The sequence below is a fragment of the Myodes glareolus genome, chromosome X, assembly GCF_982192425.1.
Source record: "Myodes glareolus chromosome X, mMyoGla1.1, whole genome shotgun sequence".
Taxonomy (NCBI): Eukaryota; Metazoa; Chordata; class Mammalia; order Rodentia; family Cricetidae; genus Myodes; species Myodes glareolus.
The window spans coordinates 3,643,914-3,658,738 of NC_142053.1; the positions used below are offsets into that span (position 1 = coordinate 3,643,914).

The following is a 14,825-nucleotide window of genomic DNA, read 5'->3' on the forward strand; positions in this document are numbered from 1 at the left end:
TCTTTGAAGAAAGAAATTGAGGAGGATACCAGAAAATGGAAAGATCTCCCTTGCTCTTGGATTGGGAGGATCAACATAGTAAAAATGGCAATTCTACCAAAAGCAATCTATAGATTCAATGCAATCCCCATCAAAATCCCAACAAAATTCTTCACAGGCCTTGAGAGAACAATAATCAACTTTATATGGAAAAACAAAAAAAACCCAGGATAGCCATTTCCCAGTTTCTGACATTAATGTAGGATTAAGATTAATCTTATTTATTAGGATTAATATAGTATAGGATTTATATACTAGATGTTGCAGGTGATATGAATTTTAAATAAAACTAGAGTCATGGATCAAAAGTCACACTTTTACTTCCAAAATGTGTTATCTCTTGTGAGAATACCCTCAGCATTTGCTTATGCTTTACTAGTGTTCTATGTTCACTTCAGCTCACAATTCTGTGTTATAGTGTATCTTTGTGAGAGGGTGAAGTCAGGAATTTCAGTCAAGAGCACAGAGAAATTGTTGCATGTGTGATGGCTTATCTGCTTGTGCCAAACTCAGTTCCTCCATTTTACAGTCCCACAAACCCTGTCTAGAGAATCCAACCCACAATGGACTGGATCTTCTCCCATCAATTAAGACAATCCCCCCACAGACCTGCTGTCCTAGTTTGCTTTCTACTGCTGTGATAAACATTCTGAACCAAAGCAACTTGGGGAGAAAAGTGTTTATTTGACTTATACTTCCTGATCACAATCTATTATTGGGGGATACTAACATAGGATCTCACACAGAAACCTAGAGGCAGAAATTGAATGAAGGCGAGATTATGGAGGAATACTTCTTACTGGCTTGTTCCTCCTGGCTTACTCAGTTACTTTCTTATACAATTGAGGGCCACTTGCCTGGGGTGGCACCATCCATAGTGGGCTAGGCCCTCCTACATTAATCATAATCAAGAAAATGCTCAATGAGCTTGCCTCAGGCCAATACAATAGAGTTATTTTCTCATTTGTGATTTCCTCTTTTCAAATAACTCTAGCTTATGTCACATTGACAGAAAACAAACCAACACATATGACCACAGACCAGCCCAATGTCAACATGATTTTACGCTGTATGAAGTTGACAGTTTAAGGTAACCATCACAACTATATATACACACACAAACATATATAATTTTGAAGGATAATTTGCCACTAGCAATATGTAGTAGTAAAGAAACAGCGCACACTAATATTAAATAAAGTGAAATGATCAGATTGTGTGCTAGCTAGTCTTATGTCAATTTGACACAAGTTAGAATTATCTGAAAGGAGAGAGCCTCAATTCATAATTTTTTTCATAAGATCCAACTGTAGGGAATTTTCTTAATTAGTGATTGATGGGGGAGAGGCCAGCTACTGTGGGTGACACCATCCCTATAGCTCCTGGATACAGGAAAGCAGACTGAACAAGCCATGGGGAAGTAAACCAATAAGTGGCACCCCTCCATGGTCTCTGCATCAGCTCCTGTGTAGCTGGAGACTTTTCTCTGTGCCACTGGATCCCGCTGGACTTGTTTCTCTTCCACCCACTGGTCTTCATAGACACTTATGAAATAATCATTTGGAGGCTTAATATTAATTAAAATTGTTTGGCTGATGGCTCAGACTTTTTTTTGTTTTTCAAGACAGGGTTTCTCTGTGTACCTTTTGAGTCTGTCCTGGAACTTTCTCTGTAGACTAGTCTGACCTCAAACTCACAGAGATCTGCCTGCCTCTGCCTCCCAAGTACTGGAATTAAAGGCATAGGCCACTACCACCCAGTTGTCTCAGGTTATCTCTACATATAAATTAACCAATTTCTAATAATCTGTGCATCACCATGTTCTTTGTGATTTACCGGTAATGCTCTGGAATCTTATTCCTCTGGCGACTTCTGGTGTCTCCCTGTCTCTGCCTTCTTTCTCCCTGTCTCTCTGCTTGGAATTTCCGTCTAGTTATATTATGGCCTGCCATAGACCAAAGCAGCTTCTTTATTAACCAATGGTAATAAAACATTCACAACATACAAACAAGCATCCCACATCACTTCTGCCTCTAGGATTCTGTCCTGTTTGAGTTCATGCCCTAAGTAGTGTCTCCTGAAAACACACAGAAGCTGTATTCCAGAAACAGCCAAGGTTCTACCTCTTGGTAGAAGTCTTGCTACGCTGGCAGCAAGACTTGGTAACGGGTAAGAGTCCTCAAGGTGATACTAGTTTTGAAGGCATGAAGGGGTCATAAGGAGCAGTCAAGACTTGGCAGTGTGGGAGGCTAGGAGAGGCAATTGGTGAAGGTAAGGCTTCAGTGGCAGTTGAAGATCCAGAACTGAAGGGATCATACAGAGAAGTTGAGGCTTGGTACCATGAAGAAAGCCTATGAGAGGCTACTGGTGAAAATAGAGCCCAGTTATAGCAGAAGACCCAACTATTTTAGAGATGCCAGTACCATGACCACCAAAACAGCTGCAGCAGTGGAATGAATGGAGACTGGCCAAGCTTAAAAGACAAGCTGTGTGTGCTGCAGAGGATGGAGCTTCAGAAGTGAGCCATGCCCCTTGGAGAAACATAGAAAATCGTGAGAGAATCCAGATATTGGATGCCGAGTTATTTACAGTTTTGGATTTCAAACTTGCTTTTGTTTTATTGTGACTATACCCTGGTTCTTTCCTCTTGAAGTAAGAAAATATTTAATTTATTTTTTAATTTACTGGAGCCCATAGTTAAGAGACTGAACTTTTAAAAGGATTTGAAAAGAGATTGACTCTTTTAAAGGGATTAAAATTTTAATGTTTGAATTTGTAAAGACTTTGGAACTTTTAAAGTTATTTGTAATTTTAATGTAAGATCTTTGGGACAGAATAAGAAAGGAAGGTTTGTGGCTTAACAGTGATATGCTTGTGTGTCAAGTTGACAAGAGGCCAGTGATGCTGGCCAGTCTTCTGTCGACCTGATACAAGTCAGAGTTACCTGAAAGGAAAGGAGCCCCAGTTGAGAAAATTTCTCCATAAGATCTGGCTGTAAGGCATTTTCTTAATTAATAATCAGTGGGTGAGGGCCCAGCCCATTGTAGGTGGTGCCATCCCTGGACTGGTAGTCCTGGTTCTGTAAGAAAACAGACTGAGTGAGCCATGGGAAGCAAGCCAGTAAGCAACATCCCTCTATGGTCTCTGTGTCAGCTCTGTTTCCAGGTTCCAGCCCTGTGTTTCAGTTCCTGTCCTGAATTCCTGTGGCTGATGAACAAGTAGGCGGAAGTGTATGATAAATAAACCCTTTCCTCCTCAACTTGAATTTTGGTCATGGGGTTTCATTGCAGCAATAAAATCCCTAACCAAGACAGATTGTGACCACATAACTCTTAAATATTCCTAAAAATTTCAAAACTTTGACTCAATGTGTCAGCTTCTTCCCTCTTCCTTTTGATTTTTAAGCCATTGGTTTCTTCAAATTAACAATAACTGTGTATCTATTACTAAGATTTAATTCTAATAGGAATGCATATATTTAAAACTTTTCTCATTTCTAATTGCTCTGAAAGATGCAGAGTGGGTGTTTAATTTAGTTGCCATCTGTCCAGATGATATGGTAGGATTAATAAAGAAATTACTGTAAATACAGATAAGAATAAGATCAAGGACTAGAGAGCATAGAGAAAATTCTTGACTACAATAAATGCTAAGGAAATAGCAGGTGAAATTAAGGAACATTATCCTGGAAGGAAAATTCAGCACATCAATAAGGAGTGAGTGGTGCACATTCTTAAATTATTGCGTGTAGTTACTGCAACCTCAAATGTCACTGCTGACAAAAACAATTGTTGGAAGTTTCTTCTGAGAGCCTTACTTCCAAGACTCCTGCATGAAAGCAATGAGAGGATTTTCTAAAGATGTCAAAAGAGTGTAGCTTCTGAATTACAAGGAGACACAGTCTCACAAAAAACTCCCCAATCCTCTGGCTCCTACAGTCTTTTTGCCCCTTCTTCCACAATGTTCCCTGAACCTTAGGTACAGAAGTTGTTTTGTAGAAGTATCATCCAGTGGGAGTGGGCTCCACAACTCTCCCTAAATATGAACAAGAACAACACCAATGAACATAAAAAAGTGGGCAGGGAAAAGCCCACAAGGTCTCAACCCGATATATTATCAATATATAAAAGTATCTACTAAGGCTGGTTAGATGGCTCAGTGGTCAAAGGCACTTGCCCTCAAATATGACAACCTGAGTTTGATTCCAAGGATGCTGGAAGGAGAGAACTGACTCCCTGTCAAAGAGGTGACAATTTTTAAGAATTGTGTGTGTATACATGCTTATGTATGGAAGACACAGTTTGGCATTGGGTGTCTTCTTTAGTAATTATGCACCTCTAATTTGAGACAGTTCCCTAGTGAATGTGGCTCTTATTGGCTAGATGAACTAGTTATTGAGCTCAAGCTCCATGTATCCTTCTGCCTCTACCATAACAACACTGGAACTAAAGACATGTACCCAGATTTTTATATGGCGAATGGGGGATCTGAACTGGGACACTAATGCTTATGTGGCAAGTACTTTACCAATTGATCCATTCCCCTCTTACAAAATTTTCTTAGATACATATGACAATACAGATATGAAACTGCCATAGAATTATATGTGGTACCAATGAGAATTTTGATGTCAATGAGTTCTTGGCATGTTGTTCATTACAAGTAAATCATAGAATAGCTTACTTATTTGAAAAAAGTCCTAAATAAAACATATGCAAGTCACAATATACATGAGTAAGTATTAGATTTGCTTATTATTAGTATATTCAGTATTGCAAAATTTTTGCAGAGACCCAGAGATTGCATTGGTTTACTAAAAGATTCACCAGAAATTATTTTTGTGGTAAACTATTTATCTAGAGCATTTTAAAGATACAGTAGCTGCCATCATGAGATGGAGACACTTTACCTCTTTGACTTTAACAACAGACAACTTAAAACTCAGAGAGAAGGGGGGCAAACTGTATGGTGCTTAGCTTCCATTTCTGAGCCTAAATACCCGAGTTAGGGTAAGGTGCTCACTCTAGATATGAAATTTTGTGTAGGAATTCCCTAGGAAGGAATCAACTCATTCATTTCAGATATTGACAAAAAGTCTGTATCTTTATGCCATCTCACACCTTTGTTAATCTCTAAAAAAAAATCTATATTTAACATTTTAATTTCAAATCAAAGAGAAAACATTGACAACAAGATATAAAGGAAAATGTGGGATTTCTAGTATGCATATTAAATTAAAGTGGTAATAAATAAGTTATGAAAGAAAATATTAATAATTGTTGCTATTTGAATTTGAATTTTTATTTTTACTTAAAATTTCACTAGTTTGAATTTTTATCCTAGTCTCATAGGCTCATTTCATCATTAATTGAAGAAATTTTTATTTTATTTCTGGCAGTTTATTTTTTATTACCAGCCTGAATCACTCATTTCAGGTATGTCGCTAGCTCTTTTCTCCTTTGAATTTGACATTTGTGAATGAGGAGATATTAGTTATTCCACATCTCCACACATTCTTTTCCCCAAGTAAAGGAAAGATGTGAGTCTAGAACATTGTCAGTCCTTAGAGGTATAAAATATGTAGTTTTATTTCATATATGTTATAAATATAATAAATATTTACTGAACAGTTATTAGAGGAGTTATATAAATAATAGAAGGGTGGATTTACACAAAAGAACTGCATATATCTAGATAGCTTTGTCAACGAAAGATGTATTGAATTAAATGTTATTAAATCACATCCATGTTTAGCATGATAGGAAATCATTTTCTATTCCCTTCAACTTCTTTTTTACTCAATTCTGCTATAGATGCCTATACCAAAGCTGAAGTGATCTATTCTTGGACTCTTGGGAAGAACAAGTCTGTGGAAGTAGCACAGGATGGCTCTCGCTTGAATCAGTATGACTTGCTTGGCCATGTTGTTGGGACAGAGATAATCCGGTCTAGTACAGGTATTGGTTTATTTATCTATTAAACTTCTATGTAATCTCTACCATATGCCAACATTGTATGGATAACTTATTTAATCTTTAAAACAGTTTTGAACACTATTACAGTGATGAAATTAAAGGAATTTAATAATTTATCCCATGTTGGAATTCAGTATCAGAATCAAACTGTGAACCCAAGCAATAAGCTCTTAAGTCCCTCTGAAGCCCAGTACCCTGATGCCTGTTAAGGAGTGTGGCAGAAGTAAAGGAAGTGTGATAGAAATCAAAGAGGGCATAGTGATAAGGTCACTGAGCTTAGGTCAGAAAAGGTTCATTAGTGCTGAGGCAATAGGGTATTAGCCCTTCTAGAGGCTCAAGAGAGTAGTCAGCAAATTAGTTTCTTCACTAGATTACCAACCTCACAGAAAATGTGTTTTAACAAAACCTGTGATGTCTCTGCAATAGCTTATTTTTGGATAAACAAATACTTTTTGAGAGATGTGTTCTGTAGTATGCAGCTTGTCCATTTGTATACTACCTGATTGTAGAGGTGCAATAAAAATGAAAATTTACTTGGAATAAAAAATACATCAAAAGGAAAACAGAGTAATTGGAAAAATGGAATAGATGCTAGATTCCATATGTCACATAACAATCCTCTGTGCTATTACAGTGAGGAGGTGTTCAGCATTACTTTTTAAACACTAGTCTCTGTTGAGTCCACAATTACTGACGAAGTTGGATACCCAGCCATACTTTCATTATTTGGACATTATTCGGCTATGACTTCATGATGTTATAGCATGTCATCTTGTGTGTCCTTCACTTCAGGACCAGGGGAGAGTATAGCATATTAGAAATGCCTTTGCACAGGGCTATGGATTCCTATCCTCAGGAGTATATTCTGTACAAATTAATTGTGCTCCCTGTCTTAGACCTCTTCTGAAACACCTACTTGGCATCAAATTTGAAAATCAATCTTACTAGTTATCCAAGCAGCCCAAGATCTCATTTCACCGTTTAAACCACTGATTCAATTTTATCACATGGAAAATGTATGTTCATAATAGGAATATTAAAAATGCATGGGAAAGCCAATAAAGAAAATTTGGATATAACCAACCCAGTGAGGTTATGGCCTCTGTATCTGCAGATTCAACCAAATAAAGAATGAAAATGTTTTGTGTACTAAACATGTATAGAGGGTTTTTGTGATTATCTATACAATATAGTATAGGAATTGGTATAAAAATTGTTTGTAATGTATGTGATATTTTAATTTTAAAGAATAGTATAGATGAACATAGGTGGGGTTTTTTGTTTTGTGTTTTGTTTTCAAGACAGGGTTTCTCTGTAGCTTTGGAAACTGTCCTGGAACTAGCTCTTGTAGTCCAGGCTGGATCCACCTGCCCTGCCTCCTGAGTGCTGGGATTAAAGGTGTGTGCCACCACGACCCAGCTTGAACATAGGTTTTATACACATATTATGCAATTTTATGTAAGAGATTAGAAAAATGGGGGATTTTGTATTAATAAGGGTTCCTGAAAAGAGTCCAGCAAAGTTGCAGAATTACAATTTAACTCTTTAATTGCACTACTTAGAAAAAAAATTAACAAGAGACTGGAGACATGCCTCAGTAGTAAAAAGTTCTGGCTGTTCTTGCAAAGGACCTGGGTTTAATTGCCAATGCATATATGGTGGCTTACTACGCCAGTTTCAGATAATCTGACTCCATCTTCTGACTTACACAGGTATTCCCAAGCATGTGTCCATACACACACACACACACACACACACACACCTGAGAGATGTGTGCTGGGTATGGGGAGAGGGAGATAGATAAGCAGATAGACACACACAGAAATAAAAATAAAAAAAATAAAACATAAATGAAAAAGAAAAATCTAAAATATAAAATTTTCCTTAAAAAGATTTAATATGTTAATTATGTATGATATATGTTGATATATAGAATTCCCTTAGCATTTTTCAGTAATTCTAATGTTTCATTAAATGGCAATTTGGAACACTGAAATGTATCAATATTAAAGAGTCTCTACCATTTATTGTGTTTTATAGTTTCATCTACTTTTAATAGTAAAGTTTTTATAAAGTTTTCTTTTATTAGCCATACAGGAGCCAAGCAAAATGCACATATGATTCAGTAACAATATATTAAAAGTGGTAATAAAGGCATTGATTCTTGTTTTGTTTACTTTGAATAAAAATAAAATAATAATGTTCTCTTTTTCAAGGCCAGAGAATTCTTAACAGTTATTTGTGTTTTTCTGTGGAAAATGTAGTCTTTCATTGCTGAAACACAGCAAAAGAACAGTTTCATTTGCAATGGCATTGTGCAGTGCTGCTAGCCTACTTAACAAATTATCTACCATTGTGCCCTGTGTTTAATTCCATAAACAGTATTTGTGTAGACCCTCCTTTTCCAGACAGCATTTTGCTACAGTATAATTATCTGTCTATGATCCAGACAGAACGTTTTTGAAAAACTGCCACTCTGAAAGTTTAACCAGTTCCCTTTCCCACTGTCCCTGTATGAGCATGCTAGCTTTCCTTTTTCCTTAGCAATACAAGTATTATGAATTCAATTATCCCCTCTACCCTGAAAGCTATGTCAAAGTGTTAACCTTGTCACCTTATAATGTGACATTATTTGGGACTACTGTCATTATAAATGTTATTACTGAAGATGAAGTCATATTGCACTAATGCAATATAATTGGTGTTCTTATGAAGAGGAAACTTTGGACAGAGTGGAGTGAACATGAGAGACTATATGAACACATAGGCTGTGATCAGGTGAATGTTTCCATAAGCAAAGAACTATCAAAGTGTGTGTGCAAACAAGTTGAGATTAATAAGAGATAAGGAAAGAGTCCCTTACAGGTTTTTTTTCTTTATTTTTACATTCCAGCTACAGTTCTCCTTTCCAACCCTCCTCCTTATCATCCTCTCCCACCCATTTCTCCCATCAGCCCATTCCCCATTCCCTGCTCCCAGTGGTTAAGGGATCCCATGGGGAGTCAAAAAAGTCTACCACATTAAGTTGAGGCAGAACCAAGTCCCTCCCCAATGCATCAAGACTGAGCATAGTATCCCACCATAGGGAATGGGCTCCAACAAGCTATCTCATACACAGACGATAGATCCTGGTCCTACTACAAGGGGCCTCACAGTAGTCCATGCCTCATCACTGTCTTCCTCATCAGAGGGCCTAGTTTGGTCCCATGGAGACTCCACAGCTGTCTGTCTAGAGTGCATGAGTTTCCACAAGCTTGATTCAGCTGTCTCTGTAGATTTCTCCCCCATGATCTTTACCTCCCTTGATCATATATTCCCACTTACCCCCTGTCTTCGACTGGATTCTCAGAGCTCAGCCTGGTGCTTGATTGTGAATCTCTGCTTCTCCTTCCATCAGTTACTGGATGAAGGCTCTAGGTTCTTTGGAACAGTGGATTTTAGTCTGGTTATCCTTTGCTTCATAGCTAATATCAACTTATGAGTAAGTAATAAAGTGTTTGTCTTTCTGAGTCTGGGTTTTCTCACTCAGGATGGTTTTATTCTAGTTCAATCTATCTTAAAATAACGCTAATAAAACAAGTGAAAGACCTGTATGACAAGAACTTTAAGTCTCTGAAGAAAGAAATTGAAGAAGATATCAGAAAATGGAAAGACCTGTAGTTAGGAGGCCCCTTGTTGGTTCCCAGCTGCTTAACCCCAAAATAACCACACAGAAACTGTATTATTTAAATCACTGCTTAGCCCATTAGCTCTATCTTCTTTTTTTTTTTTAGTAAATTTTATTAAATTATAAAAGTTTCCATTTCCACCCCCCCTCCCAACACCCTCCCACTCCCCCTACTCCCCCTTCTCCTCCCTCTTCGTCCCCCAGGGCAGTCAGGGTTTCCTGCCCTGTGGGAAGTTCCAGTTCCTTCCCCCTCCCTCCAGGTCCAGGAAGGTGAGTGTCCAAACAGACTGGATCCCCAAAATCCATTATATGTAGAGGAAACAGGTCCCAGTGTCATAGTCAATGGCTTTTCAGAAAGACTTCGGGTCAGCCACAGTCAGAGAATCCGGCCAAATTCGGAGAGTCTGGTTAGATCACGTCCTCTTTCAGTCCCAGTCCAACTGGCCTTGGTAAACTCTCATCAGATCCGTTCCCTTGTATCAGTGGGTGATAGCATCCCTCGCAGTACTGATTTCGTTTTTCATGTTCTTCCTCCTTCTGCTCCTCATTTGGACCTCGGGGGGCTCAGTCCGGTGCTGCAATATGGGTCACCGACTGTATCGCCGTCCTTCGTCAGATGCAGGATCTATGGTGATAAGCAAAATATACATCAGTATGGACATGGGCCACGGCCGATTCAGGCACCCACTCCTCTGTCCAGAGAGCAATCTGGGGGATCTCTCCTTGGACCTGGGATCCCATATATAATCAAGTCTCCTGTAAACCCTAAAATGGGTCCCTTAGTTGAAATATAATCTTCCCTGATCCCATATTCATCCTTCCTCCCTCCCCCCCCATCCCAGGCCACCAAGCTTTCCCCTTTCTTCCCCTACTCCCTTCTCTCTAACCTTCTCCCCTTCCATCGACCCTCCCTCCCCCCCATGCACCCGAGGTTACATGGGACTCTTGTCTATTTCCTACCTCCTGGTGGATAGCTAAATAATCTTCATCAGGTTCATCTTCTTATTTAGCTTCTCTAGGATCACGAATAATAGGCTCAAAGACCTTTAATTATGGTTAGAATCCACTTATGAGTGAATACATACCGTGTTCCTCTTTTTGGGTCTGGCTTACCTCACTCAGTAAAGCGTTTTCTATTTCCATCCATTTGCATGCAAAATTCAAGATGTCATTGTTTTTTACCGCTGAGTAAAACTCTAATGTGTATATGTTCCACACCTTTTTTAACCATTCTTCTATTGAGGGGCACCTAGGCTGTTTCCAGGTTCTGGCTATTACAAATAGTGCTGCTATGAACATAGTAGAACAAATGCTTTTGTAGTATGATCGGGAATCTTTAGGGTATATTCCCAAGAGTGGAATTGCTGGGTCCTGAGGGAGGTTGACTCCCAGTTTCCTGAGAAACCGCCACACTGATTTCCACAGTGGCTGCACGAGTTTGCATTCCCACCAACAATGGATGAGTGTTCCCCTCACCCCACATCCTCTCCAGCATAGGATATCATTGGTGTTTTTGACTTTAGCTATTCTGACAGGTGTAAGATGGTATCTCAAAGTGGTTTTGATTTGCATTTCCCTGATCGCTAAGGAGGTTGAGCATGACCTTAAGTGTCTTCTGGCCATTCGAAGTTCATCTGTTGTGAATTCTCTGTTAAGTTCAGTACCCCATTTTTTAATTGGGTTAATTAGAGTTTTAGTGCCTAGTTTCTTGAGTTCTTTGTATATTTTGGAGATCAGACCTTTGTCTGATGAGGGGTTGGTGAAGATCTTCTCCCAGTCAGAAGGCAGCCTTTTTGTCCTACTGACAGTGTCCTTTGCTTTACAGAAGCTTCCCAGTTTCAGTAGATCCCATTTATTCATTGTTTCTCTTATTGTCTGTGCTGCTGGGGTCCTGCTTAGGAAGAGGCCTCCTGTGCCTAAATCTTGTAGACTACTTCCCACTTTCTCTTCTATCAGGTTCAAAGTGGACGGATTAATGTTGATGTATTTAATCCATTTGGACCTGAGTTTTGTGCATGGTGATAGATATGGATATATTTTCATTCTTCTACAGGTTGACATCCAGTTATGCCAGCACCATTTGTTAAAGATGCTATCTTTCTTCCATTGTATAGCTTTAGCTCCCTTGTCAAAAATCAGGTGTTCATAAGTTTGTGGGTTAATACCCGGGTCTTCTATTCGATTCCATAGGTCGACTTCTCTGTTGTTATGCCAATACCAAGCTGTTTTCAATACTGTTGCTCTGTAATAGAGTTTGAAGTCAGGGATGGTAATGCCTCCAGAGGTTCCTTTATTGTATAAGATTGTTTTGGCTATCCTGGATTTTTTGTTTTGCCATATAAACTTGATTATTGTTCTCTCAAGGTCTGTGAAGAAGTTTGATGGGATTTTGATGGGGATTGCATTGAATCTATAGATTGCTTTTGGTAGAATTGCCATTTTTACTATGTTGATTCTCCCAATCCAAGAGCAGGGGAGGTCTTTCCATTTTCTGGTATCCTCCTCAATTTCTTTCTTCAAAGACTTAAAGTTTTTGTCAAATAGGTCTTTCACTTCCTTGGTTAGAGTAAACCCCAAGATATTTTATGCTATTTGTGGCTATCGTGAAAGGTACTGAGTCTTGTTTTGTCTGCATGGACTGGCTTTTTGGGATCCTGGCCTGTTTGGATGCTCACCTTCCTGGACCTGGAGGGAGGGGGAAGGAACTTGGATTTCCCACAGGCCAGAAAACCCTGACTGCTCTGGGGAATGGTGAGGGAGAAAGAGAGGGAGTGGGGGGAGTGGGGGGAGCGGGAGGGTATTGGGAGGAGGGGAGGAAGTGGAAAGAGTGTTTTCAGATACTTGAATAAACAAGTCTAACAGAAAAAAAATAAAAAATAAATTAAAAAAAATAAATTAAAAAAATAAAAAAACAAAAACCAATGACAATCCTACCAAAATCCTTCTAAAAAAAACACCCCCAACAAAACAAAACAAAAAACAGCCTACAGATTCAATGCAATCCCCATGAAAATTTCAACACAGTTCTTATTTTTTTTATGAAAAATTTCCACCTCCTTCCCACTTCCCAATTCCCTCCCACTACCCTCTCCCTCTCTAGTCCTAAGAGCAGTAAGGGTTTCCTGCCCTGTGGGAAGTCCAAGGTCCTCCCCACTCCATCCAGATCCAGGAAGGTGAGCTTCCAAACAAACCAGGATCCCACAAAACCAGTCCATGCAGTAGAATCAAAACCCAGTGCCATTGTCCTTGACTTCTCAGTCAGCCCTCATTGACAGCTACATTCAAAGTCCGGTTTGATCACATGCTCCATCAGTCCCAGTCCAGCTGGTCTTAGTGAGCTCCCATTAGATCAGTCCCACCATCTCAGTGGATAGATGCACCACTCGCGGTCCTGACTTCCTTGCTCATGTTCTCCCTCCTTCTGCTCCTCATTTGGACTTTTGGAACTCAATCTGGGGCTCCAATGTGGATGTCTGTCTCTATCTCCATCCATCATCGGATGAAGGTTCTATGGTGATATGCAAGATATTCATCAGTGTGGCTATAGGATAGGGCCAGTTGAGGCACCCTCTCCTCAGCTGCTCAAGGAACAAGCTGGGGCCATCTCCTTGGACACCTGGGATCCCCTCTAGAGTCAAGTCTCTTGCCAACCCTAAAATGGCTCCCTTAATTAAGATATATACTTTCCTGCTCCCATATCCACCCTTCCTCCAACCCACCCATCCCATTCCCCCAAGTTCTCCCCATCCTCCCATTTTCACTTCTCTCTAACCATCTCCCCTTACTTCCACCCCCCACTCCCCATGCACCCAAGTTTGCCTGGCAATCTTGTCAACTTCCAATATCCAGGAGGATAACTATATGATTTTCTTCAGGTCCACCTTCTTATTTAGCTACTCTAGGATCATGAATTATAGGCTCAATGACCTTTATTTATGGTTAGAATCCATTTATGAGTGAGTACATACCATATTCATCTTTTTGGGTCTGTGTTATCTCACTCAGTAAAGTGTTTTCTACTTCCATCTATTTGCATGCAAAATTCAAGATGTCATTGTTTTTTAACGCTGAGTAAAACTCTAAAGTATATATGTTCACACCTTCTTTATCCATTCTTCTATTGAGGGGCACCTAGGTTGTTTCCAAGTTCTGGCTATTACAAATAGCGCTGCTGTGAACATAGTTGAACAAATGCTTTTGTAGTATGATTGGGCATCTCTTGGGTATATTCCCAAGAGTGTAATTTCTGGGTCCTGAGGTAGGTTGACTCCCAGTTTCCTGAGAAACCACCACACTGATTTCCAAAATGGTTGCACAAGTTTGCATTCCTACCAACAATGGATGAGTGTTCCCCTTACTCCACATCCTCTCTAGCATAGACCACTTCCTATGTAGAACCCCAGAAGCACAGACAACAAGAGCAACAGTGAATAAATGGGACCTCCTGAAACTGAGAAGCTTCTGTAAAGCAAAGGACACTGTCATTAAGACAAAAAGACAACCTACTGATTGGGAGAAGATCTTCACCAACCCCACATCAGACAAAAGTCTGATCTCCAAAATATATAAAGAACTCAAGAAACTAGACATTAAACCTCTAATTAACCCAATTAAAAATGGGATACTGAACTGAACAGAGAATTCTCTACAGAAGAAATTTAAATGGCCAAAAGACACTTAAGGTCATGCTCTGTCCCCTTAGCGATCAGGGAAATGCAAATCAAAACAACTTTGAAATACCATCTCACACCTGTCAGAATAGCTAAACTCAAAAACACCAATGATAGCCTATGCTGGAGAGGATGTGGAGTAATGGGAACACCCAACACAATTCTTAAAAGACCTTGAAAGTACAATATTCAACTTCATTTGATAAAATAAAAAAAAACAGAATAGCTAAAACAATCCTATTAAAACAATAAAAGAACTTCGATAGGCATCACCATCCCTGACTTCAAGCTATAGTAATAAAAACAGTTTGGTATTGACATAAAAGTGGACACGTGGATCAATGGAATCAAATCAAAGACCCTGACAATAAACCACACACCGATGAACACCTAACTTTTGACAAAGAAGCCAAAATGGTACAATGGAAGAAGGAAAGCATCTTCAACAAATGGTGCTGGCATAACTGGATGTCA

The 14,825-nt window shown here is 39.2% G+C and overlaps 1 protein-coding gene across 1 annotated transcript in view; it reads left to right on the top strand.

The window, feature by feature from the left end:
• Gabra3 (gamma-aminobutyric acid type A receptor subunit alpha3) overlaps nucleotides 1-14,825 on the top strand; it is a 292,811-nt gene that overhangs the window by 250,319 nt on the left and 27,667 nt on the right. Inside the window, exon 7 of the mRNA XM_048457686.3 lies at nucleotides 5,853-5,996. Within this exon, the coding sequence (XP_048313643.1) occupies nucleotides 5,853-5,996 (144 nt within the window). The remainder of the gene's footprint in view (nucleotides 1-5,852; nucleotides 5,997-14,825) is intronic.